Genomic DNA, 25466 nt, shown 5'->3' with positions numbered 1-25466 from the left:
AAAGCCTTAAGAGCAAAACTGAGGTTTCCAAGAGGAAATTCTGCCTTAAGACTGCAGCCTCAGATGTGAGGGTGATCTGGCTGCGACATCTGTCACCCCACTGATCGCCAGGGTTGATTCGGCTGATCTGGCTGGCGAGGCGGGTGTCTCCTTCCTTCCTCACCACTCCATGTGCGTCCCTCCCAAAGCTGAGTGCTCCATCGAGGCGGACGACCTTCCCCGATAGAGGAGGACCGTTCTTTGGTCAAGGGTATACGAGTAGCTGCACTCCCCTGCTAGAACCTCCAAACAAGCTCTCAAGGTTCACCTGGAGGAGAATGTAGGGTAGCCAAGCTTCCAAGACTCCAGACACATCCAAATGAGGTGTTGCACGTGGCAATTTGCCTTTGTTTAAAAAAAAAAAAAAAAAAAAAAAAAAAAAAGACTGCAGGCTCAGCTCCTGCCACAGCTTTCCCAGCCTTCTGACCTGCCCTACAGATTCTGGACCAGCCAGTTCGCACAATCACATAAACCCACTCCTTGAAATCAATTTAATACATATATAGCTTACTGCTTCTGTTTCTCTGGCAATCCCTGACTGACACAATTTTCTTCCCCAAATACCCCATCACCATATTATAAATTGTGTTTGCTGGAATACTTAAATTTTATTGTGTTTGAATTTAAAAATTCAGAAACCACCAATGAAGTTGACAGTAAAAAGGCTCAGTCGTGGGCTCCCTGTCCCCCAGGTGCCTAGTCTACTAGTGCCACCAGGTTCTTCTGTGTATCTTCAGAGACAAGTCTACCATATGCAATCAAACATGAACACACGCATGTATTTTTCTTCTTATATATAAACTGCAGCATACCATGCAATCTCACACCATGCTTTTGTCACTGAACGTCATGTCATGGATTTCTATGTCAGTAACTAAAGAACTTCTCCATTCTTTTTTTCATTGGGCAAATGTAGTCATTAATGTAACCAATCCTCCACAATTAGGGTGACCAAATAATTTCTTACCTAAAGTGGGACACTTGACAGATGAAAGGAGTGTTAATGATTACACCAAAACCAGCAGGTATAACTGGTATGTTAAGCCCAGAACATAGGATCACCCTGTCTATGAGGAGTCATTCAGGTTGTTTCCATTCCTTTGTCATTACCAAGGTGCAATGAATACACTTATAAATATATAATCTTGCACATGCTTTTGTATCAGTAGAAATTTCTAGAAATGGAATTGCTGGGTGGGAGGACAATTTCTTTTAATCAACTTGACTGGTCACAGGGTGCTCAAATCAAACATTTCGTGTCTTCGAGGATGTTTCCGTACCATTCCATCTGCGGACTAAGTGGATTGCACTCTGCAGTGAGGGTGGGGTTCATCCAACTCACTGAGAGTCTGAATAAAACAAAAGCTGGAGAAAGGAGGAATTTGCCCCTTTGTTTGCCTCACCCATGAGTTGGGACATCTTATCTTCTGCCCTCAGTGGATTTACACCAGTGGCTCCCCTGGTTCTCTAGCTTGCAGATCATGGTACTTCTCGGCTTCCAGAATTATGAGAGGCAATTCCTCATAATAAGTCTTTTATATTTAAAAGTCATAATACATACTTATAATAAACGGTATATATCCTACTGGTTCTGTTTCTCTGGAGAATCCTAATAAACTAGGCCAAAAGTTATGTGCGTTTGGAAGTTTGACAGATTACCAAAAAGTTCTAGAACCTAGTGGGTTGAGTGTTGGACTCTTGATTTCGCCTCAGGTCATGATCTCACAGTTGTGAGATCACCAAGCCCTGTGTCAGACTCTGTGCTGAGCTTGGAACCTGCTTGGGATTCTTTCTCTCTCCCTCTTTGCCCCTCCCCTGGCTCATGCGCTCTCAAATATTTTTTTTTTAAATTGCCTGTCCTACTTACTGAGTAATCCTTTTCCCACGGACTATGTCAAATTCATAATGTTTTAAGTTCTTGTATGTACGTACTGAAGTCTGTTTCTGGGTTAGTTTGTTCCATTGATCTAAAGTACACCTAATTGAGTTTATACTACTATTTTTTTTTTTTTTAACATTTATTTATTTTTGGGACAGAGAGAGACAGAGCATGAACGGGAGACGGGCAGAGAGAGAGGAAGACACAGAATCGGAAGCAGGCTCCAGGCTCTGAGCCATTAGCCCAGAGCCTGACGCGGGGCTCGAACTCACGGACCGTGAGATTATGACCTGAGCTGAAGTCGGACGCTCAACCGACTGAGCCAACCAGGCGCCCCTATACTACCTTTTAAAAACAGTTTAGTTTCACATTACCTTTTCAAACATTTCTTAGTGATTTTCACCTCACTTTTCTAGAACAATTTATCTATCTTCTTCAAACAAATTTTAATAGTAGTAGCAGTCATCATGCAAAGGTTAGAAATAGCTCCATTTATTATCATAGTTTCCTTTCCTGGGATTTTTAGGTATATAATTATTATTACCTGAAATTAAAAGTTCTGGCTACCTCATTTATAATCGACCGTCTTCTTGTTTAAGCATCATTGCATTAGCAACAATCTCCTGGACACTATTAACCAATAGTCCAGATGATGGGGATTCTAGATTTTAATGGGTACATCCAATGCTTTACTAGGTTTTCTTAACTATTTATAGCTTCCTGCAGGTAAAACTTACCCTCCTGCTTACTTCCACATAAATGCTGTTGCTCAAGTCCCATTTAAATTCCCCCCTTCTGGGTTTCTACAGCCTCCCGTATAGCTTCATGACAGCTCTTCCTGTACGTACCTGTTTGTATTTACTGAGCTTTTAAGTTCTTTAAAGGAAGGTACCACAATTTAGTTTCATATTTGTACAGAAAGAGGAACGGAGGGAGGGAGGGAGGAAGAAACAGGAGGGAAGAAGGGGGACAGGAAGAAGGAGCAAGCAGCCACAGTGTCTGGCTGACCATTCACTGCACAACCCGAGGGAGAGTATTCACACACTCCACGTGCAAGGCACCCCTGGAGCACAGAAATATGAATCGTATTCCTTAGAATGCCGCAGCGTGGCAGCTCTGGGAAACGGCGCACAGTAACTGGTGCTCAATGCGTGTGAACTGAACTCTGATTGTCAAAGAACCTGCCTAGGAAGGAACTACCAACTCTGAATGATGAACTGCATTCCTGAATATAAATGGCTTATTCCAGAACCAAGATACTTCTTTTGTAGAGATTAAATTAGGCTCATGAATACAGCGTACTTTCCAATTGACATTATATGGTGCGGAAAACAGTCTCCAAACCGATGTCTGTAAGAAACACTCACTACTTATTCATGTAGTTGAAAGAGTGCATTCGGTGAACTATATTCTTAAAGAAACCTATTTAGTGCCCAAACTATATACTTTAAAAAATACTATTTTATTTATACTCATGTATGAAAAAAAGTGGCTGCACTACCATGTTTACATACACACCCATACTGGAAACAATTCAATAATGAATCATTTTTAAATTTTATAAAGAACACACAAACATTAAAACACTGATTGGTTATAGAAAGCAGAGTGGAGAAAAAAAAACATTAGCTATCATTTTCATTTTCATTAAAGAGCAGCACCCTCTGAGAAGAATCAGTTAGTAATATTCATCTATATTGCAAAATAACATATACATAGAAAAGTTAGTGATTGTACGGATTTTATTACTTTTACTAAGCCATTTTATCTTCCTCACACTCAATGCAAAGAAATAAAACAATATAAAGAAAAATATGTCCTCATTATTATTCACAATAAAAAGGGTCTGCTTCATTCTGCAGGCCTGGGCATATTATACAATAGGGAGCACTTAATGGCTCCAGTGGATCAAAGTACCATTTTGATTCTGACCCAATGAATAGAATCTCATGCATATCTGGTGACTGGACTAACTCCATGGGAGCTGTGATGTACTGAACCATTTCTGTGCTATCCCCAGATCTCACTAAATTAAGACCCTACACAAGAAAAGATAACAATCAATCCGTCCATAAATTGTATCTCTAGGCTCTTTCTTTAGTGGAAGAAGGTGGGAAAGGGGCCCTTTCTTGAGTATATGGATATAAGTATTGTTGTGTCTAAAGATTGCTGGATTGATACTGTGTCTGTTATAATGAAAATCAGGGGTACACCAAAACCACTGCCAGATTAAGAAACTTCCACAACTTGTCTCAATTCTTCGAATAATGGAGCAAGTTCCTTTTCTAGGCTGACAATGAGTCCTAAAACAGAGATTAAAAAAATTAGAACGTCAGAAAAATATTCCTGAAAGTCTTTGACTTAAATTTCCTGTCAAAATTTAGTTACTAAAAAGCAAACAAGATCTAGTTTAATCCCCATAACTAAAGCAAAATATTGTAATTCTAAATGATCAAAACCCCATATTAAGAAGTTTATTTTCATCGTTAAAGTAAATAAACAAAAAATATTTTTACGTATAAGAAGATATAAAATGAATTATATGTACTGTAACCTCGTTACAGTTTTGAAAGGAAAACTTTAATTTATACTTTACTATTTCGAAACCTGTACAGATTCAGGAATGATACAAGATTTTTATTTAAAAAGCTACACTTTTTTCCTGAACAAATTTTAATGGACTTTATCAAAATATAGGTAGACAGACTGCTTCAACCTTAAGCAAAAAAATAACTGGAAATTTATTTTATAAATTCAGCAAAGCTAAAGCATAAATGGGTAAGTCAAGTGAAAGAATGAATTTTAAAGACGGATGGTATAAGGAGAAAACATACACTTCCATGTTTAAAATTTAGTGATGAATCTGGGAGACAAAGTAGTCTAGAAATTAGCGTATCTAGCTTCTCCCTGGTTTACCAGAGTGAAAAGCTATGTATCTTACACTGCTTGTTTTATGCTCAAAAATCTTCCTCTATTTTGCAAAATATTAAAAACATCTGAGATTCTAGGCTCAGTCAGTTGAGCATCAGGCTCTTGGTTTTGGCTCAGGTCATGATCCCAAAGTTGTGGGACAGAGCCCTGCACTGGCAGAGCCTGCTTGAGGTTCTCTCTCTCCTCTTCTCTCTGTGCCCCTTCCCCACTTTCTCTCTAAAATAATATTGACAAGAAAAAAAATAAAAATAAAAGCATCTGTGGGGTGCCTGGGTGGCTCAGTTGGTTGAGCATCCAACTTCAGCTCGGGTCATGATCTTGCAGTTCGTGCATTCGAGTCCCACGTCAGGCTCTGTATTGACAGAACCTGGAGCCTGTTTCACATGGTCTCCCTCTCCCTCTGCTCGTCCCCTGCTCATGTACTCTCTCTCTCTCTCAAAAATAAGCAAACATTAAAAAATTAAAAAATAAAATAAAATAAAAGCATCTGGGATTCTCAAAAAATGTTCTAGGGACTAATATATATTTCTGTACATTATCAAAATTTACAACTGATGACTTAGTACATGATGGTGATTTATCACAACTGAGGTTTAATATATTTAAAATATCGACACTACTACCATCCTACATAATTTACAAAGTCTTTTCACATATAGCATTTTACACCTTCAAAACATTTAGAAATGGAAGAGACATTGTAGATTATCCAATCTTAACCCCTCATTTTAAGATGAGGAATGTAAAGACAGGTTTCAGTGACACAGCTGGAAATAGAACTTGCTCAAACAACTTGGAAATATAACAAATATTTATATTTGCTTAAATAACAGTTCTAAAAAGCAGTCAAATCTAAAGGAGACAATACTAAAAAAAAAAAAAAAATCCCACTTTACCCAAAAGTGAGTTAATAAATTACAGAATACAATCATTATTTTATACATAAATGTCCAGTGAAGGCTACTGGATATAATGAGATCTTATGATCTACTATAAAATGTACAGCCTCCTAGTATTTGTTCTCTAATTCTTCAACCTTCACAAAGAACACATATATGTTCATCCTAGTCATGCTCTTTAAATTCTCAATCATAATTAAATATGCTATGATTCCACTCATATGTGGAACTTAAGAAACAAAACAGATGAACATAGAGGAAAGGAAGGAAAAATAAAGTAAGATAAAAACAGAGAGGGAGGCAAACCATGAGAGACTCTTAAATAAAGAGAACAAACTGAGGGTGGCTGGAGGGGTAAAGGGGGAGGGGATGGGCTAAATGGGTGATGGGCATGAAGGAGGGCACTTGTGGGGATGAGTACTGGGTGCTATATATAAGTGACGAATCACTGAATTCTACATCTGAAATCATTATTACACTATATGTTAACTAACTTGTATTTAAATAAAATTTAAAAAAATCTATGAATAATATTGAAATAGAAATAAAGAAAGCATATACTTACAAAAAAAATTCTCAATCACATTAATCTTGCCCACTATTGTTCAAGATTTTACAAACTCTAATAGATTGGTCTACATGGAATTGAACTCATCTCTGACCATTTTATTATGTATTTTGTTTGGTTATCTTCACCATTCATTCTCTTTTTGTTTTAGGCTGTTTTAATGTGAACAAGATGTTGCATTCAAGAGGTGAAGATAACGTTTAATTTTCCTTTCTATCTTATAGAATTACTTACCCATACAATTTCTCATCTGAACTAGAAAATAACCCCATAAGACAGTTAAAGCAGATATCAGCTCCATTACACAGCTAGAGTAAACAGAATCCAGAAAGGTTACTTTTCTGGAGATCAAGGAACAGACAGTGAAGCTGGGCCACGAATTCACGTTTTCTGATTCTAAATCTACTATTCTTATCATGTTAGACTGCTCAGATAAGGTGTTTTAAGAAATTAAAAGCTACATGGGGCGCCTGGGTGGCTTAGTCGGCTGAGCGTCCGACTTCGGCTCAGGTCATGATCTTGTGGTCCATGAGTTCGAGCCCTGCATTGGGCTCTGTGCTGACAGTTCAGAGCCTGGAACCTGCTTCAGATTCTGTGCCTCCCTGTCTGCCCCTCCCCCACTCATGCTCTGTCTCTCTCTGTCAAAAATAAACATTAAAAAAGATTTAAAAAAAATTAAAAGATATTATTAATTTAATTTAATACACACCTGTATTGGCATTGCTGCTGGCTATGAAACTCACCACCAAAGGTAAACGATTGAATTGAACCACCTAAAAAGAAAGTAAGCTCTAAATTAAGATGTTATTCAAGGGGCACCTGGGCTCAGTCAGTTAAGCATCGGACTCATGGTTTGTGAGTTCAAGCCCTGTGTCAGGCTCTCTGCTGTCAGCACAGAACCTGGAGCCTGCTTTGGATTCTGTGTCTCCCTCTCTCCCTCTGCCCCCCTCCCACTTGTGCTCTCTCGCTCTCAAAAATAATTAAACTTAAAAAAAAAAAAAAAAAAAGGATGCTATTCAAACGAGACATTTTAATCTTTCAAAAATTTTTTATTTATTTATTTTTAACATTTATCCATTTTTAAGAGACAGAGAGAGACAGAGTGTGAGCAGGGGAGGGACAGAGACAGAGAGGGAGACACAGATTCCGAAGCAGGCTCCAGGCTCTGAGCCGTCAGCACAGAGCCTGATGCGGGGCTCAAACTCACAGACTGCAAGACCATGACCTGAGCTGAAGTCAACTGCTTAACTGACTGAGCCACCCAGGCACCCAGGAGTCCCTGATCTTTGTGATGGTTTCAACTGAGGCATTTATTTAATGACAGTATAAATAAATATATACTTCATGACAGTATATACGCATATTTTATATGATTATTTTGTTTAACCTCATTTTTTAAATTACCTGACCAATTACTATTTCTTTTTTTTTTATTTAATTTTTTAAATGTTTTTTTATTTATTTTTGAGACAGAGAGAGACAGAGCATGAGCAGGGGAGGGGCAGAGAGAGAGGGAGACACAGAATCCGAAACAGGCTCCAGGCTCTGAGCTGTCAGCACAGAGCCTGACGCGGGGCTTGAAGTCATGAACTGTGAGATCATGACCTGAGCCGAAGTCGACCGCTTAACCAACTGAGCCACGCAGGCGACCATCTTTCAAAAATTTTTAAATGACCAACGTGTAAGATACTATGTGACATCATGTAATATGAAAGAGCTGAAAACAAGTATTTCCGTAAAAGACTTCCGATTATCTCTGAGAGATATTAATATTACTTAGCCTAAGTTTTTCAAGTGGGACTGTGTCATCCTCATCTGTCTTTAAACACCCAGCAGCATGTCAATTATTACATAGCAGGGGCTCCACAAATATCTGATAATTAAACGGCTAAATAAAGTCAGTATTTCTCATTTAAGTAGTTATACTATCAAGATTTTTCTGCTTCCTGTGTACCACTATTAATTTTTTTTTACATTTATTTACTTTTGAGAAACAGAGTGAGACAAAGTGTGAGTGGGGGAGGGGCAGAGAGAGAAGGAGACACAGAATCTGAAGCAGGGTCCAGGCTCTGAGCTGTCAGCCAGACGCGGGGCTCCAACCCACAAACTGTAAGATCATGACCTGAGCCGAAGTCGGACGCTCAACCGACTGAGCCCCCCAGGTGTCCCTAATTTAAACTAATTTAAATTAAGTTTAAATCGACTACTGTTTAAAAAAAACTTAGTTTCTGGGCGCCCGGGGTGCTCAGTTGGTTGGTTAAACATCTGACTTCAGCTCAGGCCCTGATCTCTTGGTTCGTGAGCTCAAGCCACGCTTTAGGAGCCCCGCTTCTCTCTCTCTCAGTGCCCCTCGTGGGATTCTCTCTGCCCCTCACTCACTTGAGCATGCGCGTGCGTGCGCTCTGTCTCTCTCTCTCAAGACAAAACACCAAAAAACCCCCCTAAAATTAGCTTTAACCTAATCCTTATCGGTGAAATTAAAGGTCAAAAGGGTTGGTCATCTTTTGCCTATTACACGTTAAAATATGTTAACTTCTAAAATAAAAAATATCACTTGTGTAACATCAAGCAGCACATGAATCATACCCTGGGAAACTCTGCTCTAAAGGAGAAGCTACTAATTTACTCTAAAGAAGAAAACGCAGCCAGAGATCAAGAGGTATGTAGCAACTAAATTCTTTCCTAATAACCTCACATATTATACATACATATTCCAAATCAAATGAAGGAATTAGCAGCAGTTAACAAATAACTTATCATGTGACCAAAAAAGGAAAATTTTGGGGTGCCTGGGTGGCGCAGTCGGTTAAGCGTCCGACTTCAGCCAGGTCACGATCTCGCGGTCCGTGAGTTCGAGCCCCGCGTCAGGCTCTGGGCTGATGGCTCAGAGCCTGGAGCCTGTTTCCGATTCTGTGTCTCCCTCTCTCTCTGCCCCTCCCCTGTTCGTGCTCTGTCTCTCTCTGTCCCAAAAATAAATAAACGTTGAAAAAAAAAAAAAAATTTAAAAAAAAAAAAAAAAAGGAAAATGTTTTATCTGTCACAATAACAAAAAAAGTATGTCATTTGAGAAATCATATTTATTAAGCTAAGGGCACCATCTACTGGAGGTAACAGTGGCCTGACTTCCTTTTTTAGGATAATGTACTTTATTAATAAAAGTTTTAATTACTTTTCCATATTAATTAATTCCTATGTAAAATGTAAAGAAAACTACTACAATTCAACATAACCAATTTGAAGGCTAATGGCATCCATTTCAAAACTAAAATTTAGAGTAACATAAGCTATTTTATATAAAAGACATAATAATAGTTGAAAGCAGCAAGCCATTCAATAATTATGAACCTACCTGGTAGGTGTTATAGTAACAGATGATACTTTTATTTTTTGAAAGTCCAAGTTTGCTCCCTTGATCTGTTGCCAGGGCAAAAGTAGATAAGAAACCAGGTCTCAAAGCATGTTCTGGAGCATTATCATTGGCCACTGGAAATACAAATGATTTACATAAAAATTATGCAGTGGACAGGATACAGAGAAGTTCACTGCACTTTGTTTTTTTAAACATAGATCAGCAAAAATATCAAGCACAAGGGCTTTTATGCTTCACAATATTGAAAATCCTATCACTAATCGGGTCTTACAATTTAGGCAAGATAAATTTCTCAGTCAGAAATTGAGTGATCAGTAGCTAAAGGCAGAAATGCTGATTCTCGCAAGTTTTTTTTAAAGAATACTAAACGTCTATATTTTCTTAATTTCTACTCTAAAACACAGATTAATCAGTATGTTTATTAATAAACCGAATATTCTGGCTAACCAAGAGCCAAGCTAGAATAGTCAAAAAAGCTTCAAAAAAAAAAATCTTTGCTTTCATAAAACCCATAGCAGTATCACTTATAGATATTGACAATTTTGCAGCTGGTCATCGGTTTCAAGTTTCTTTCATTCATTTAAAGGCCTGAATGAAGTCAGTTGTACCAGTAAGCTCAGAGCTTAAGGCCTTAACACAGAGATCCTAAGAAAGAACACGAGAGCTGGAAAATCCGAGATTATTTTGATTTCGTTTAAAGCTCTTGCTACAGAACTGAGTAAAGAAAAAGGCAGGTGCCTTATTTGCCCATGACCCCTATGTTTTATGGTGGGTTAGAAAGCACACTGACCCACACATCAGAAGATAATGGGTTCTATTATTATCTTCTCACTGACTCATGTGCAACTTTGCCCTTGACCATCTTTGTTTACAAAACAAAAGAACTAAAATTAGGTGATTTTTAAAATTTCTTTCTGAAGTCTAAAATTATCTGACATATATAATAACCTCGGGTGGAAAATAAATTGCAAACAATATACAGAACATTATTTAATCTTTCTTTGGTAAGGCTATTATAGCATCCCTATGAACTATGACCATCCATCTGATAAGAAAGAAGTAGTAAAAATAGTCTTAATACATACTGACTCAGTGACATCATATATACTTTTTTAAAAAGCTGAAAAATAGGCAAAACATTTGCTGTTTTTTTTTTTTTGTTGTTGTTGTTAACAAGCTCTTCCTTAGGTGAACAAGTCTTGTTAAAGTCTGGTTAAATAACGTAATTGTGAAGGTAAAAGTTTAAACAATATTTTATTTCCAGTAAAAAGGCAGAAAATCCACAAAGAGTAAACAAAACAATCAATGTATGTTGATTCAAATGTATGAAGTTTATCCCCAAACCACTAGCAACACTGATTAAAAAGTGTTGGGGGTAGTGTGTACGTATAATATATCCCGCTGCATATGCGCACAGTCTCAGCACTTACATTTACCGACGGTTTACATTATACTACAAATGTCTTCAAGAAAAAAACCGGGCTTGTGATAAACCCATGCTTAAACTCTGGATGGTAACACAATATATTCAACATGTAGTTAAGTCATAAGCTCCAACCCAGCCTTCAGCATTCAAAAGCAAACATTTCCGCCCCCCAACCAAGACCATCTCCTGAAAGTATTGCAATAGCTTTTCTATGCTTGCCTTCTGCACTACTGAGACATAAATATGTTTTTACTCAAAAGCAAATGTGACACTGTTTTACCTTTAATAACAGGCACTCCATCTCTATCTGACACAACGATAGCATGGAGCCCTTCAACACTAGAAACAACAAAAAAAAAGAAGTTAAAATATTATGAAACATTTCATCTTCTCAAAACATGTACCTCAAAGTCATTATGGGGATTTTCATGTGTATTTCTGAAAAACTATGTAAACTCCGTTATTGATCTCATAAGCACCTATACATCTGAATAAGAGTACTGAATAAATTGAATGACAGTATTACTGACATGCTTATAATCTTAAAACTTTATGTAATTTACTGATAAAGCTAAAACAATGTAACTCTCCGTTAAAATTGCTAATTATCCTTTCACTGTTTATGAAAGTATGACGGTGTTTATCAGGAGTAGTGGCTACAGTGACAAAAAGACAGATTTTTCTCTTTCTCTCCCTCAATATCAAGTGCCTAGTATTTGGGGCACTTGATATTTACGATACCATGATACAGAAATAGTCACTGCTTTCACAAAGCTTACAATCTAGGAGGGAGACTATCAATCAAATAATCTCATGCTAACAAATGTTAAACGACAATGGTATCAAGTGCCATTAAGATATCTGTGGGGTATGAGAGTCTATAAAAGGTGGGTTGATTAGGCAAGTGGGTCAGGGAAGGCTTCCCTGAGACAGGTGATTAAGCTGAGATGTTAAGGCACTAGTCGAGAGATGAGGGGCAGAAAGCTCATCATTCAGGCTGAAGGAACAGGATGGAAACAATGAAGATCACACAGAAATCTTTTCAGCTATGCCTACGTAAGAAACAGTGGAGAAATGGTCCAGACTATAACCATACAGTCCAGTCTAGGCTCTTCTACATTTACTATTAGTGCTACTCGGGGACAGCTATGAAACCTCTGTGAGCCTCCATTAACAATATGAAAATGGGAATAACTGTACTTATTTGGCTATCATAAAATTTAATAAAACTATGCATGTAAAGTAGAAGCTAGTACATAGTTAACATTCAAAAATATTATTATTTTTAAATTTTTTTTTCAATGTTTATTTATTTTTGGGACAGAGAGAGACAGAGCATGAACGGGGGAGGGGCAGAGAGAGAGGGAGACACAGAATCGGAAACAGGCTCCAGGCTCTGAGCCATCAGCCCAGAGCCTGACGCGGGGCTCGAACTCACGGACCGCGAGATCGTGACCTGGCTGAAGTCGGACGCTTAACCGACTGCGCCACCCAGGCGCCCCCAAAAATATTATTATTAATTAACATCAGAGTGTCATTTGTGCACACTGACAATTTATTACTGTAGTTTAAGTAATAAATCATTAGAGAATTCCTAGAGCACAAAACTAAAGTGTTAAAAATTAAAATGGGAAAACATTCTCCAACTTTTAGCCCTATACCTATCTTATAATATCCGAAGACTGCTACTCAGAAATGTTCAGTGCTCCTACCATAATCCACATTATCCATTCCTTATTGTGTTAACCTTAATGTTTTAACTTAGAAATGAGAAATATTTGTATTAAGATACTGAAATTAAATTTTTTAATGTTTATTTTTGACAGTGAGAAAGAGAGAGCACGAGTGGGGGAGGGCAGACAGAGAGGGACACAGAATCTAAAGCAAGCTCCAGGCTCTGAGCTGTTCACGCGGAGCCTGACATAGGGCTTGAATTCACACACCGTGAGATCGTGACCTGAGCTGAAGTTGGATGCTTAACCAACTGAGCCACCCAGGCGCCCCTGAAATTAAATTTTAAAGATCCCACTGGCAACAACTTTTAAGTCAGAGAAGTGTTATTAAAATTTGAGAAAATGTTATAAATACCACCATTTATGAACCTCATGTTAAAAACAGGAATGATGGAAAAACTGTTTATAAACATTCACTGGTATTATTTTTTTATTATCATTCAATACTGAAATTACCTACAGATTAAAATGTGCTCTATGAAGTTAACGTATAAAACAAATTCTTCTTAGTTAAAAACTAAGTTACATAAAGATATATACCACAGATATTTGCACACACAGAAACTAGTCTGTACATTTTTCAATAGCAACATCAGTTGAAATAGGAAAAGGTCGGAAACCTAACTGTCGTCAAGAAGGACAAGTTAAATAAATTATGACACATATACAATGGAATACTCTGCAGCTGTTCAAAACAAAGAAACAGCTCTTTAAATGTACCGGGAAGGACTGAACTCAAAGGTACATCGTTAAATGAAAAAACAGTTTTAAACAGTGTATACAGGAAGCAACAAATTATGTAATGACACGCGCATGTATATGTTTGCAATACACTGAATGTTTGTGTCACCCCCAAAATTCACATGTTGAAACTCTATTCCCAGTGTGATGGTATTTGGAGATGGGGCTTTTGGGAGGTAGTTAGGCCACGGAGCTGGAACTCTCATAAATGGGAAGAGTGCTCTTATTGAAGGCTAGAGAGCTAGCTTGTCCTTCTACCACATGAAGATATGGGAAGTCTGCAATCTGCAACTCAGGAAAAGGCCTTCACCAGAATCCAACCATGCTGGCACCTTAATCTTGGACTTCCAGGCTCCAGAACTGTGAGAAATAAATTTTGGTTATTTACGGGAAATCCAATCTATGTGGTATTTTGTTATAACAGCCTCAACAAAGACCTCTGTGTATGTGTAAATATGTATGTGCTTATATGTACGTTTGTTTGCAGGTGCATAAAGTATCTTTGAAGGTGATGGGTGGCTCTGAGACGGTTAACTGTGTAGCTGGGGGGCAGGTATAGGAAACTTCTCACTATGTCCTCCAGTTAACTTTCGAATCTTGAACTTTATGAATATATTGTCTACTCAAAAAATAAGCAAATTAAAAGCATGTAAAGAGAACTACAAAACAATGTTTAGAAGTATCTGTGTCATCATAGGTAGTTTCTTTTTTTTTTTCTTAAATATTTATTTATTTTTGAGAGAGAGAGGGCAAGCGTGCATGAGTGGGGGAGAGCCAGAGGATCTACAGCAGAATTCTGCCCTGACAGCAGAGACCCCTATGTGGAGCTGTGAGGTCATGACCTGAGCTAAAGTCCAAGGCTTAAATGATTGAGCCACCCAGGCACCCCCACCACAGGTGGTTTCTTTTCTCCTATTTTCAAGGTAATTAACTTACATGCCAACTAATGCAACAAAAGAGGAAGCAGAAATAAAACGACTTTCTTTTTAATGGATTTTAAATTCACAGAGATAATGCCCAACAGAGTAGAAAAATTTCTCACACACTTAAAATACTCAAAGAAATCAGGTTACAAATATAAAAGGTGTTTCCAATTGTACACATAGTGAACAAAGAATAACATGAATAGACTTTAGCAATAGTTGAAAATAAGTATGATGCATTAATAGGCACACTACACTTCTAAAAAAATTTTTAACGTTTATTTATTATTGAGAGACAGAGAGAGTCAGAGCACAAGCGGGGGAGGGGCGGAGAGACGGGGAGACACAGAATCCGAAGCAGGATCCAGGCTCTGAGCTGTCAGCACACAGCCTGACACTGGGCTTGAAGTCACAAACCAGGAGATCATGACCTGAGCCAAAGTCGGACGCCTAACCGACTGAGCCACCCAGGTGGCCCAGGCACACTACACTTCTCGAAGGACTTAATTATGAAATATTCTGCAGACATCTAAACCTTAATCAAACATTTTTACTCCAAAAAAGGAAATGTTGCATTAGTAACCAAACATCATACTTTGTTTTATTCATATAATAATGAAACATTTGGTTATTTTAAAACACAAAAAAGTTGTGATTATCATAAAGCCTGAGCCTGCTTTGGGTCACAATTAGACTTTTAAAATATAAATTCAAGAACTATATTTAGGAGGGAATTTTAAAATGAATAAAAACATATTCCATTAAGTGCCTTGGTAAACTGGCTCTGGTCATTATGGGGGACAAAACAAAACACACGGTCCCAATCCTTTTTCTTTCACTATAGAAAGATTTTCATTAGACTTTTACAAATGCCCTTTATACAAATACCTACTATGCTTCTGCTCCTACATTGTGTTGCCAGCGTGATACTTCCCCGCCCGCCCCCCAGGTCAACTTTAGCATGCTTTCAATATGCTGAACTTCCAACAAAGTAGATACAGGTAAGAACAGAAGGCCATTATTTTGTACGGTTTCAGTATGGACACATTTTAGTTACCACAGGTGAATTAACTAACACTATCCCCCTGGGCCAAATTTCAGGGAGTATGGTCCATTAACTGAATAACTGCATAAAGTACAAACCTCACTAACTCTTCACACAAATCACTATGTGAATAACTTTGTAAATAACAGATGCACATTATGTCAGTAACCAGTCACATCACTTCTTTCAGACTGTGCTGGTGATTGGTCACTGAACATCTGTTACTCAGTGTATGCAGAGACAGTAGAGCATGGAGTTTTGTGATCTCCCTGTGTCTTCTAAAAATAAAGCATGTGACTTTAAAAAGAAAGACAGAAAAAAAAAAAGGGAGTGCCTCGGAGGCTCAATTGGTTAAGTGTCCAAATCTTGGTTTCGGCTCAGGTCATGATCTCACGGTTCGTGGGTTTGAGCCCCACATGGGGCTCTGTGCTGTGCTGACAGCCTGGAGCCTGCTTCAGATTCTGTGTCTCCCTCTCCTTCTGCCCCTGCCCTGCTCTATGCTGTCAGTGTAGAGCCTGCTTGGGATTCTCTCCCTCTCTCTCTGCCCCTCCCCCGCTCTTTCTCTCCCTCAAAATAAACTTAAAAAAAAAAAAAAAGAACTGAAATAGGGAACTGGCTAATAAAGATGAAATATAGCCAAGGGAGGAGAAGTGACAATGCTGGCGGTGAAATTCAAATAGAAAGTACACAGTTCTAGAAGTAACTGGCTGGAAGAATGCTGCCACTTTCATTCTTGTGCACAAGATGTACAGCCAGAGGAACTTTGTGAAAGTGCACTTACTGACATAAATTAGGAAAGTGGTTGTGATGAAACCGATGAAACTATCCCAGAGGAAGTGACACTGGCAAAAAAAACTTTGCATAGCATCGATAGTACAAAGGACAAAACTGTTGGCAGCTGATCCAAACTTAGAAAGGAGTGTGCCAATTTGGCAAGGTACAGAAAAGATGCCTGTTCCTTATCTTAAGGTTATACCTTTCATATATTTTAATGTTTATGTGAAGAAGTAAGCACTATTCAGTGCGCTGGAAGGCAGGGGCGCTTGTGTGGCTAAGTCAGTTAAGCGTCTTGACTCTTGGCTTCAGCTCAGGTCATGATTGTCAGTTCGAGCCCCGCATCAGGCTCTCTACTGACTGTGTGGACCTGCATGGGATTCTCTCTCTCCCTCTCGCTCTCTGCCCCTCCCCCACTTGTACTGTCTCTCTTTCAAAATAGATTTAAAAAAACAAGACAAAACAAACAAAAAAAAACATCACTGTCTCAGCTTGTATGGTCATTTTTATGGCCCTGCACTGCACTGGTCCATTTTATGGACCGCCTGCTAATCATTATGTTGAGGACAGAAGCAGCACCTGTCTTTCTAGTTTGCAAGTACTGCAAGGAAGAGAGTAAAAATGAACTTAAGTACGGCATGAAATCATCTTAACACTTAAACTTAACACTAAATCACTTAACACTTCAATAGTACTGTCTTCCTGAATACAGAAAAATATACATAAATCAAACCCACGAGATAATATCATTAATTTCTACTAGTCTGTAATCACAGTAAAGGCACAATAGACAAATCACAACAAACAATTCAGGCAAAACTCCAAACAAGAGATTTTTTCCTTTTGTTTATCTACTGACAGAAATAATAAACTGGCATCTAAAACTTTTTAAATTCAAACATTTGGAGAATAAAAAAAGAAGTAACATAAGGATCTCACCACGTATTCTGCTATATTACACCTCAAAGGTTATTTAATTATTCTGGAATGTGAAAATGAGTGTCTTGAGTTATATTCCTCTCTCTTAGGTCCTTATGTATTATTTTACACCGAACTAAGTGTGAATTTTAATTCAATTAAAGGGACAAAGTCCTTTGAACCACAGAAATACCTAAAAGGAAGTTTGCCGGTCTCAACAGAGAGCCTAATTGATAGTGGTACATCAAACTGACTGGGTGCAGGCAAAGGAAAGCCTTGTGACTTTTCCAAGTATGAAGTGCTGCCTACGTCTAGCATTTTCGAGCTACGCCGACTCAGCAAGTAGCTCTTAAAAGTAATACTACAGGAAACCCAAGCTCTCAGGTTTTTTTGCTCCTTAAAATTGCTCTACTTCAAAGCACAATCCATTAAGCAGCCCTCTGGCATTCACTAGCTAGTTAACCTCTGAAAGTCACATTAACTTCTCTAGGCCTCATGGTATTTATCTGCAAATTCAAAGGACAGTTCTTGTGCTACCTAGCATTATTTGAAATGGTAAATAATAGCATAATAGGACCATACTATTAGTCTAAAAGAAACAAAACGCTACATAATCAATCATATATTATACAAAATTTATTTAATATCAAATGAGTAATTTTTTACCTTGGTAATTTTTTATACAGGAATCGCTTCAGGTCCTGAAAGAGAATATAAAATTATCTTATAATAATGTGCCTTGTACCATTTCTCTAGATACTAAGCTATCTACATTTCAGGTACTTTAAGTCATCATTCATAATCCTTCTTGCTTATGGGTTTTTTTTTCTTTCTGATTTTGACACTAGTTCTATGACTTGGAACAAGTTATCTAACCTTTTTCTCTAAGCCCCAGTTTCATTATTTGTTGAGGAGGGGTAATAATCATGAACCTATGTTGTAAGGCTGTTAAAATTTATTGAGAAGATACGTGTAAACTTATAAGCATATCTAGAAAAATACACATATAGTAAATACACATTAGCTGTTAAATTAGATCATACTTTTCATACAATTTTACATCTTGTTGCTATTGTCATGTTCACTTGGAAATATATTATGAACATCTTTCCATGTCCACAGATAAACTTTCTAACATCGCTTTAACAATCCTGGGTAAATTAAGCTGGTAAGAACAGATACTACACTTGATCTTAGCCAAAAGGTCAAGAAGCAGTAACAATCCTGGGTAAATTAACTTCTCTGGAACTCAGTTCCTTTTCATGAGTAAATATAAATAACAACACGTGTCAAGTGTTAAGCATGAAACATAACCAGGACTAAAGAAATAAAAGATGGGGTGCCTGAGTGACTCAGTAGGTTGAGTGTCCAACTTCCGCTCAGGTCATGATCTCACGGTTCACGGTTCAAGCCCCGGGTCGGGCTCTGTGCTGATAGCTCAGAGCCTGGAGCCTGCTTGAAATTCTGTGTCTCCCTCTCTCTCTGTCCCTCCCCCGCTCATGCTCTATCTCTCAAAAATAAAATAAACATTTAAAAAAATAAAAAGAAATAAAAGACTGTTTTATTTCCTCTCATTATACCCTCTCACCTGGGGAATTTCACTGACAATCCAGGTATCAGTTATGAGGTCCTCATAAGTAAATCAGGTACCTGCTGTTTTGAAACTCTAATCCCTACTATTCTCTAAACCTGAATGTTCATTTCATGTTATCACCACCATCTTACCTCTGCTCTTATCTTAAACACACACAGTAAAACTCCACTCAATGTTTCATGTGAAATCCAGATTTCCTGAATCTCATTTCCACTAACGGCACTACCAAACCCATTATTCAGGTTGAAACACAGAGTAATATTTAACCCTAACCTCACCTTTGTCACTTCTAAATGATTTGTGAAGTCAAATGTTTTTAAAATGATCTCGGAGCGCCTGGGTGGCTCAGTTGGTTAAGCGTCTGACTCTTGATTTCGGCTCAGGTCACGATCTTATGGTTCATGGATTCAAGTCCCGCTTCAGGCTCTGTGCTGACAGCGAGGAGCCTGCTTGGGATTCTCTCTCTCTCTCCTTCTCTCTGCCCCTCACCTGCTCACTCTCTGTCTCTCAAATAAATAATAAACTTACAAAAAAAATTTTTTTTTTAATGATCTCTTCCTCTCCTTTTCAACTGACATTACACTCTAGGTTTATTTTATTATTTATGACTTGCCTCCCAACTGGTATGCTGGTCTCCCATCTCTATCCCACACAATTCTACACAATGCCAATAACCATATTATTCTCCTTCTCTACTTGGGTTAGAGGTGCTTCCCAGATGATTCCCTGTGCAGCCAAGGTTGAGAACCAACGTCTGAATGGCTCTCCACTGTTTAACAAATTCTGTACAAATTCCTTTAACATTTGAGCCTCTCTACAATACAGTCCACACCTAATTTTACAGTCCTGCTTCCTACCACTCCCTTGTACATATCCTCAGTCCCAAAGTGGACTACTCACAGCTCCTCCACAAACATCTTTCTCTTTCCTATCTCTGAAACTTTGCTTACACTATTCACTCTAATGGTATTCTCTATCAATCTTACTTAAAAAACAAAAACAAAAACAAAAAAAACCCTCCTTCTCATCATTTAGAGCTAATCTCTACCAAATACTTCAAATAAGCTTTCCTGATAAACACAAACGAGATGTAATCCCACTCTCCTTTGAAGTTTCACATAACAATGTATATACATTTATGATCACTTGCCTACTCTACTTTTTTAATTTTAAAAACCCTTAAGGAATTATACCTTAGTCATCTTTATTTCACCCACAGCCTTTTTCACAACAACCTTTGCAAGGCAACACTCAACAGATATACAGTGATTTGAGTATGCCTGAAGAATAAGGTCTCAAAAACACAATGGGAGACACCCAAAAATGGAGTGATAAAGGCATACAAAGTTCCTAAATATTGAAACACATAATCTTGCAACCTAAAAAGAAAAACCACATTCATAATAATGTTGAATGATCATTCAGTGTTATGTTTAAGAGCATAAACTCTGGAGTCAGACGGCCTGGGTTGGTATCCTGGCCCTACAACTTACCAGCTGTGTAACCTGGGGCAAGTTACTTTATCTTTCTATGTCTCAGCATCCTAATCTAGAACCCAAGGACAATAGTGCCTACTGCACAAAAGTTGTTGCAAGAATTAAATGAGTATATTATATTCAATGTTTAGAAGAATGTCCAGCATGTATGTAAGTAAAATAACAGGATGTAAATTACAGACATAAACATTAGTAGTATTAATTCCCTGTTGTTTCTAATAACTAGTACAATTAAGTTTCCTAAACTTAGAACTTGGGTTCTATTGCTGTGCCAAAGGGGTATCAGAAATCATCTCAAATTGCTCCAATGAATCTAGAAACATCATGACCACTTACTGGGGGGCGGGGGAGGGGGCGGAGATTCAAGGCAGCAAAACATCATTTACAAATTCAAATCGTATTCAGAGCCTCTCAGGCCCGCAGGCCTGGGGAGTGGGAAGAATACAATTTCCTAAACTTCAGACACCTTAGTGTCTTCGATCCCCATGTGGACAGAAAATCAGGACACCCCCCCCCGCCCCCCCCGCAAATCTATTTATAGTAGTTACTCGTTCCAGAATCTACAGAAAATACTTGGGCGGGGTGGGCTGTAAAAGGAAACATTTCTACTTGGGAAGCTTTACCTCTCCCCACCCAGTAGGCCTCCACCAAACTCCCCACCCTCCCCTTCCTCTTGTGTGGGAACTCACATCCGCCATGATGAACCCCTTTCTCCCGCAGGATCAATCTCCACTCCTGGAAGAGAAACTCCTGGTGATTCTCCCCTCAAGACTGCTTCCCACCTCCGACCTGATAAGCGGGGTCAGCTCCCATCAAAGCCAGGCAAGAACCCCCGGCTCCAGGACCCGCACCAGGCAAGCTGAGCTAAGTCGGGAGTTCCCAAATACCCAGGCGGCAGCCGGGATGCCCTACCTCTCAGCCCACTCCACCCTCTACCCGCCAAGGTCTAGGCCCAAAGGAAAGAGGGAGAGGGGTCCTCTCCTTCCCTGGCGTCACACCGCCCGCGCCAGCTGCGGGCCCTGGCTGAATAACGAGCAGAGCGGCTCGAGTTACCTGGTTTGCTGGGTTGCCGTGTTCTCTCAGCTGCAAATTCAGGGACAGCTTCAAAAAGTCTCCTCCAAAAGCCGTCGTCACATGATTTGTGACCTCTGCCGTGCTCCAGGAAGCACTTCCTACGCCTCCGAGGCCCGATGACACAAGATTTCCGGGGAAGCGCAGTGGCTCCGGAGCGCGCCTGGGGCTTTTGCGGCCGGCCCACTCGGCCCCTCCCCGCGCCTCCCCGCCCCGCCCTGCGGGCTGCTCCCTGCGCCTGCGCAGAGCTGTGGGCGTCGGGACCCAAAGTGGTGGAAAAAGCGTTGGTACTAGACCTTTCGGCACTAAAAGCCCCCCAGAAAAATGCGTGCATGGGGACATTGTTGTGTGGAGAGGGTGCGTAAGTTTCGTTAGTTGTTCCAGGTCTGTTACCTTAAAAACCTTTTCTTATAGGTGAAAAAATTTGAAGGGGGTGGTGTTTGCACACTGAACGGCAGGCCCGATGACTGTGATTAGAAGTCCCAGGTTAATAGGTTTCTGACCCCAGTGCCCTAATCTGCCTTGGCTTTTCCTGGGTGCCACCGACGTGCTCTTACAAAAGGTCTTGTCTAGATTGAATACAGGAGCTGTGGGCTTTCTGGAGTCCTTCAGCAATGCAGACATTGGACAGCCTTCTGCGCCTTTTAAGGATGCCCGTATTATTTTTTGTTTGGTGTCTTGCTTGTTTGCACATTTAACAAAAACCTACGGTGGGTGGTAAGAAAATGAAGACTGTCAGAACTGGTGGACAACTCATCTTCAACTCCAGTCCCTAAGAGTGGAGTGCAAAAGGAATGAACTCTAGCCCAAGACGTGGTGAAGAGTCGGATGCTTATTTCCTAGTTATTCTTGAGGACGAAATGGCAAACTGCAGAGTTCCCAGATGTTACACATGACATCTCCTCATCATTACAGGTGAACTTGACAGTTCCACAGCAACTCACATGGTTGAAGATCACTTCCTTTTTCTTATTTAAACCCTTGGATCTCTTAGCTTCTGGGATTCTGCATTACTTATTTTAGATCCTCACCCACTCTAGTTTCCTCTCTAGATGATGACATGTAAAGCTTGTCTTTGTTTTTTTTCTTTCCAGGTTCCCGAGAATGTGAGTCCTAAGTCTGCACCTTTCGTCAAGAGTTCTAGGTTCACATTTTCAGCTGCTTGTGGGTTGTTGGATATTTCTACGTGCATGTCTTATTGTCAGTTCTGACTCAGAAGCTCCAAAAACTTCTCCAATAAACCTTTTTTTCCTAATGTGTGTGTATTGTTTCCATTTTGTTCCTTATGTCAGCTTGTCTTTCCCAACAGTGATTTTTGCATCTATATTTTTTCCAGTTCTTCATTCAAACCCTTACTTTCTTTAGCAAGACTATATTAATAGCCACCTAATAATAGCCAGATAAACCTTCCCAAAACAATGTATATTACTGCTGCTCAAAAAACCTGTATTGATGTACCACTGCAGACAATGATAAAATTGACAGTCTTTAATCTGACACAAACATACTCTCTTTTACTTCTGAATGCATTCTAATGTGAGTCCTATACTCCAGAAAAATTAATTACCCCGTCCTTCCATCATTGGTTATTATTTCTCCACACTGGTTTTGAGGGTCCTTTAATCTCAAATGCTTGTTTCTCTTGTAGGGGAGGAAAAACTTACCTTCTCTTAGGTGCTATGGCTGGGTGCAAAACTGACAGATTAACAGATGAAAAACATAACACATTTAATTAATAGCTTTATGTTTATAAGGGAGTATTCAAAAGGAAATGAAGATCCAAAGAAGCCATTAGGCCCAAATTTTATATACCTTTTTATATAAAGAGCAATAAATTGTAGGGATGTGACCAAAAAAGGGGGGCTTGGGTAAGGGATGGTAAATTGTGGGACAGTGACTACAATGTATATGAGTGAAACTAATGGAAGATAAGGATTATTTTAGTAGACTTGTTTGTACAGGTCCATTTTGGCGTCAGTCTCACCTCTGGTGATAAGAATGTTCTCTTCCTGGTAGAAGAAGGTCCCCTTTCTCACAGGAAATTTTATGACCTGCTTTTTGGTAAAAAGGGAGAAGTTAAAGAACCCCTGGTGCATCTGTTTTCTTAGGGATTTCAGCTCAAAATAATCAATATACCCAAAGTATATTTTGGGGTGAAATGTTCTGAACGCCTTCACTTTCTACTTTAGCTATTTAAATATTGTTTTCCGATAATATCTTCTCACAGATCACATTCTCTTGAATGCTATTATATGTTACCAAGAATAATTGATATTTGTGAATAATTATGTGTCATAGTTTTGGTTTGTTTCCACAATTGAGACTATAATGTTTAAAAAGCTGGGTCATTAGTTTCTAACAATGCCTAAATGTCTTGCACTCTGTAGGCACTCATTCAGTATTTGTTGAATAACAGTGATTAAAAGAAACTATTGGAGTGCCTGGGTGGCTCCATCAGTTAGGCATCTGACTTTCGATTTCGGCTCAGGTCTTTATCTCACATTTCCCGAGATCCAGCCCCGTGTCGGACTCTGCACTGACAGCATGGTGCCCATTTAGGATTCTCCCTTACCCTCTCTCCACCCCACCTGCTCACACACGTGCTCTCTCTCTCTCTCAAAATAAGTTAAACTTTTTTTAAAAAAAGAAGTATTAATCCTGATCCTAAAACTTACCCACTCCTGACCCTCACCATTTGCCCCGAAGTTTATTTTTTTATGTTTATTTTTGAGAGAGTGCAAGCAGGGGAGGGGCAGAAAGAAAGGGAGACAGAATCTGAAGCAGGCTCCAGGCTCTGAGCTGTCAGCACAGAGCCTGACTCAGGGCTTGAACCCACGAATCTCAAGATCCCGACCTCAGTCGAAATCAAAGAGTCTGATGCATAACCGACTGAGCCACTCAGGTGCCCCTGCCCCCAAGTTTAGAGGCTAATAAAAATATGAACCCTCAGGGCACTTGAGTGACTCAGTCGGTTACAAGTCTGGCTCTTGATATCAGCTAAGGTCTTGATCTGCCTTGTCAGTTCGAGCCTTGGGTCCAGCTCATGCTGACAATGCAGAGCCTGCTTGGAGTTCTTTCTCTCTCTGCCCCTCCTCCATGGACTCTCACTTCTCTCAAAACAAATAAATAAACACTAAAACAAAATGAACTGTAGCAAGTTCTTTTGAATTCTGCAAGTACTACTTTTCGTGTTGACATTTTCCATTCTAACAACCTCAATAAATGATAGCTGACCTGGAAAACACTGCTGTTTTTTCTTTTCGGGTGACGAAAAGGGAGAACACAGGTTTCTAAGCTCTCCAAATACCACCACGTCCTCAAATTGAAAGAACTAACAAGATTTCTAATTTCCAAGTGTGGTGATTTCCAAATTACGGCAGTCAAAGGGGGAGTTCCTTACATACTCAGATTGATGTGTTTGAATTTACTCACTGCTGCTGATACAGGACTAGGGGAAATATTTACCGGCCTAAAAGATTATCAGCATATGTACTAGATCTCCAAAGTGGGGTGTACCAGATGATCCCTGAGGTTTAGGAAGAAACTAGTAGAAACTGCATATATGAACACCCAAAATTTTTATGTTAACCGAATTTTCTAGTACACAGCATACTGGAGAGGGTCCTAGCATATATTATTAAATAGCTAAACATGCACATGTTGTTGAAGTTCTAACTTTATTGGTTGTATCAAAAGCCTTTGTTTCTGCTTATTTTTAGCTTAAGTTTCTCTTAGTTTTTGTATATGGCAGAGATATCTTGATTTTTGTTTTTACATTTTTTATTATTTATTTTTGAGAAAGACAGAGAGTGCGAGCAGGGGAGGGGCAGAGAGAGAGAGGGAGACTCTCAAGCAGGTCCCGTGCTGTCAGCACAGAGCCCAATGTAGGGTTCAAACTCACAAAACTGAGATCATGACCTGAGCCTAAATCAAGAGTTAGATGCTTGGGGCGCCTGGGTGGCGCAGTCGGTTGAGCGTCCGACTTCAGCCAGGTCACGATCTCGCGGTCCGTGAGTTCGAGCCCCGCGTCGGGCTCTGGGCTGATGGCTCAGAGCCTGG

General features: G+C 39.3%; 1 protein-coding gene and 1 pseudogene across 2 annotated transcripts; both read right to left on the bottom strand.

Moving 5' to 3' along the window:
* Nucleotides 1-627: 627 nt before the first annotated feature.
* On the bottom strand, nt 628-21505 carry LAMTOR3 (late endosomal/lysosomal adaptor, MAPK and MTOR activator 3). 2 transcript variants are annotated; one of them, XM_045471949.1, is made up of 7 exons: nt 21390-21505; nt 21026-21071; nt 17913-17947; nt 11393-11451; nt 9666-9799; nt 7026-7089; nt 628-1537 (listed from the first exon to the last, which is right to left on the bottom strand). In XM_045471949.1, exons 2-7 carry the CDS (start codon nt 21032-21034, stop codon nt 1482-1484), a joined length of 357 nt encoding a protein of 118 aa, XP_045327905.1. In that variant the 5' UTR covers nt 21035-21071; nt 21390-21505; the 3' UTR covers nt 628-1481. The 2 variants fall into 2 exon arrangements, with proteins under 2 accessions (XP_045327905.1, XP_045327901.1); XM_045471945.1 differs by lacking the exon at nt 628-1537 and adding an exon at nt 3362-4221.
* On the bottom strand, nt 18287-18463 carry LOC123596652 (annotated as a pseudogene).
* Nucleotides 21506-25466: the final 3961 nt, after the last annotated feature.

This window comes from Leopardus geoffroyi, chromosome B1 (assembly GCF_018350155.1).
Source record: "Leopardus geoffroyi isolate Oge1 chromosome B1, O.geoffroyi_Oge1_pat1.0, whole genome shotgun sequence".
Taxonomy (NCBI): domain Eukaryota; kingdom Metazoa; phylum Chordata; class Mammalia; order Carnivora; family Felidae; genus Leopardus; species Leopardus geoffroyi.
Note: the sequence above shows the minus strand (reverse complement) of the source record. Positions and strands in the feature narration are given on the sequence as shown.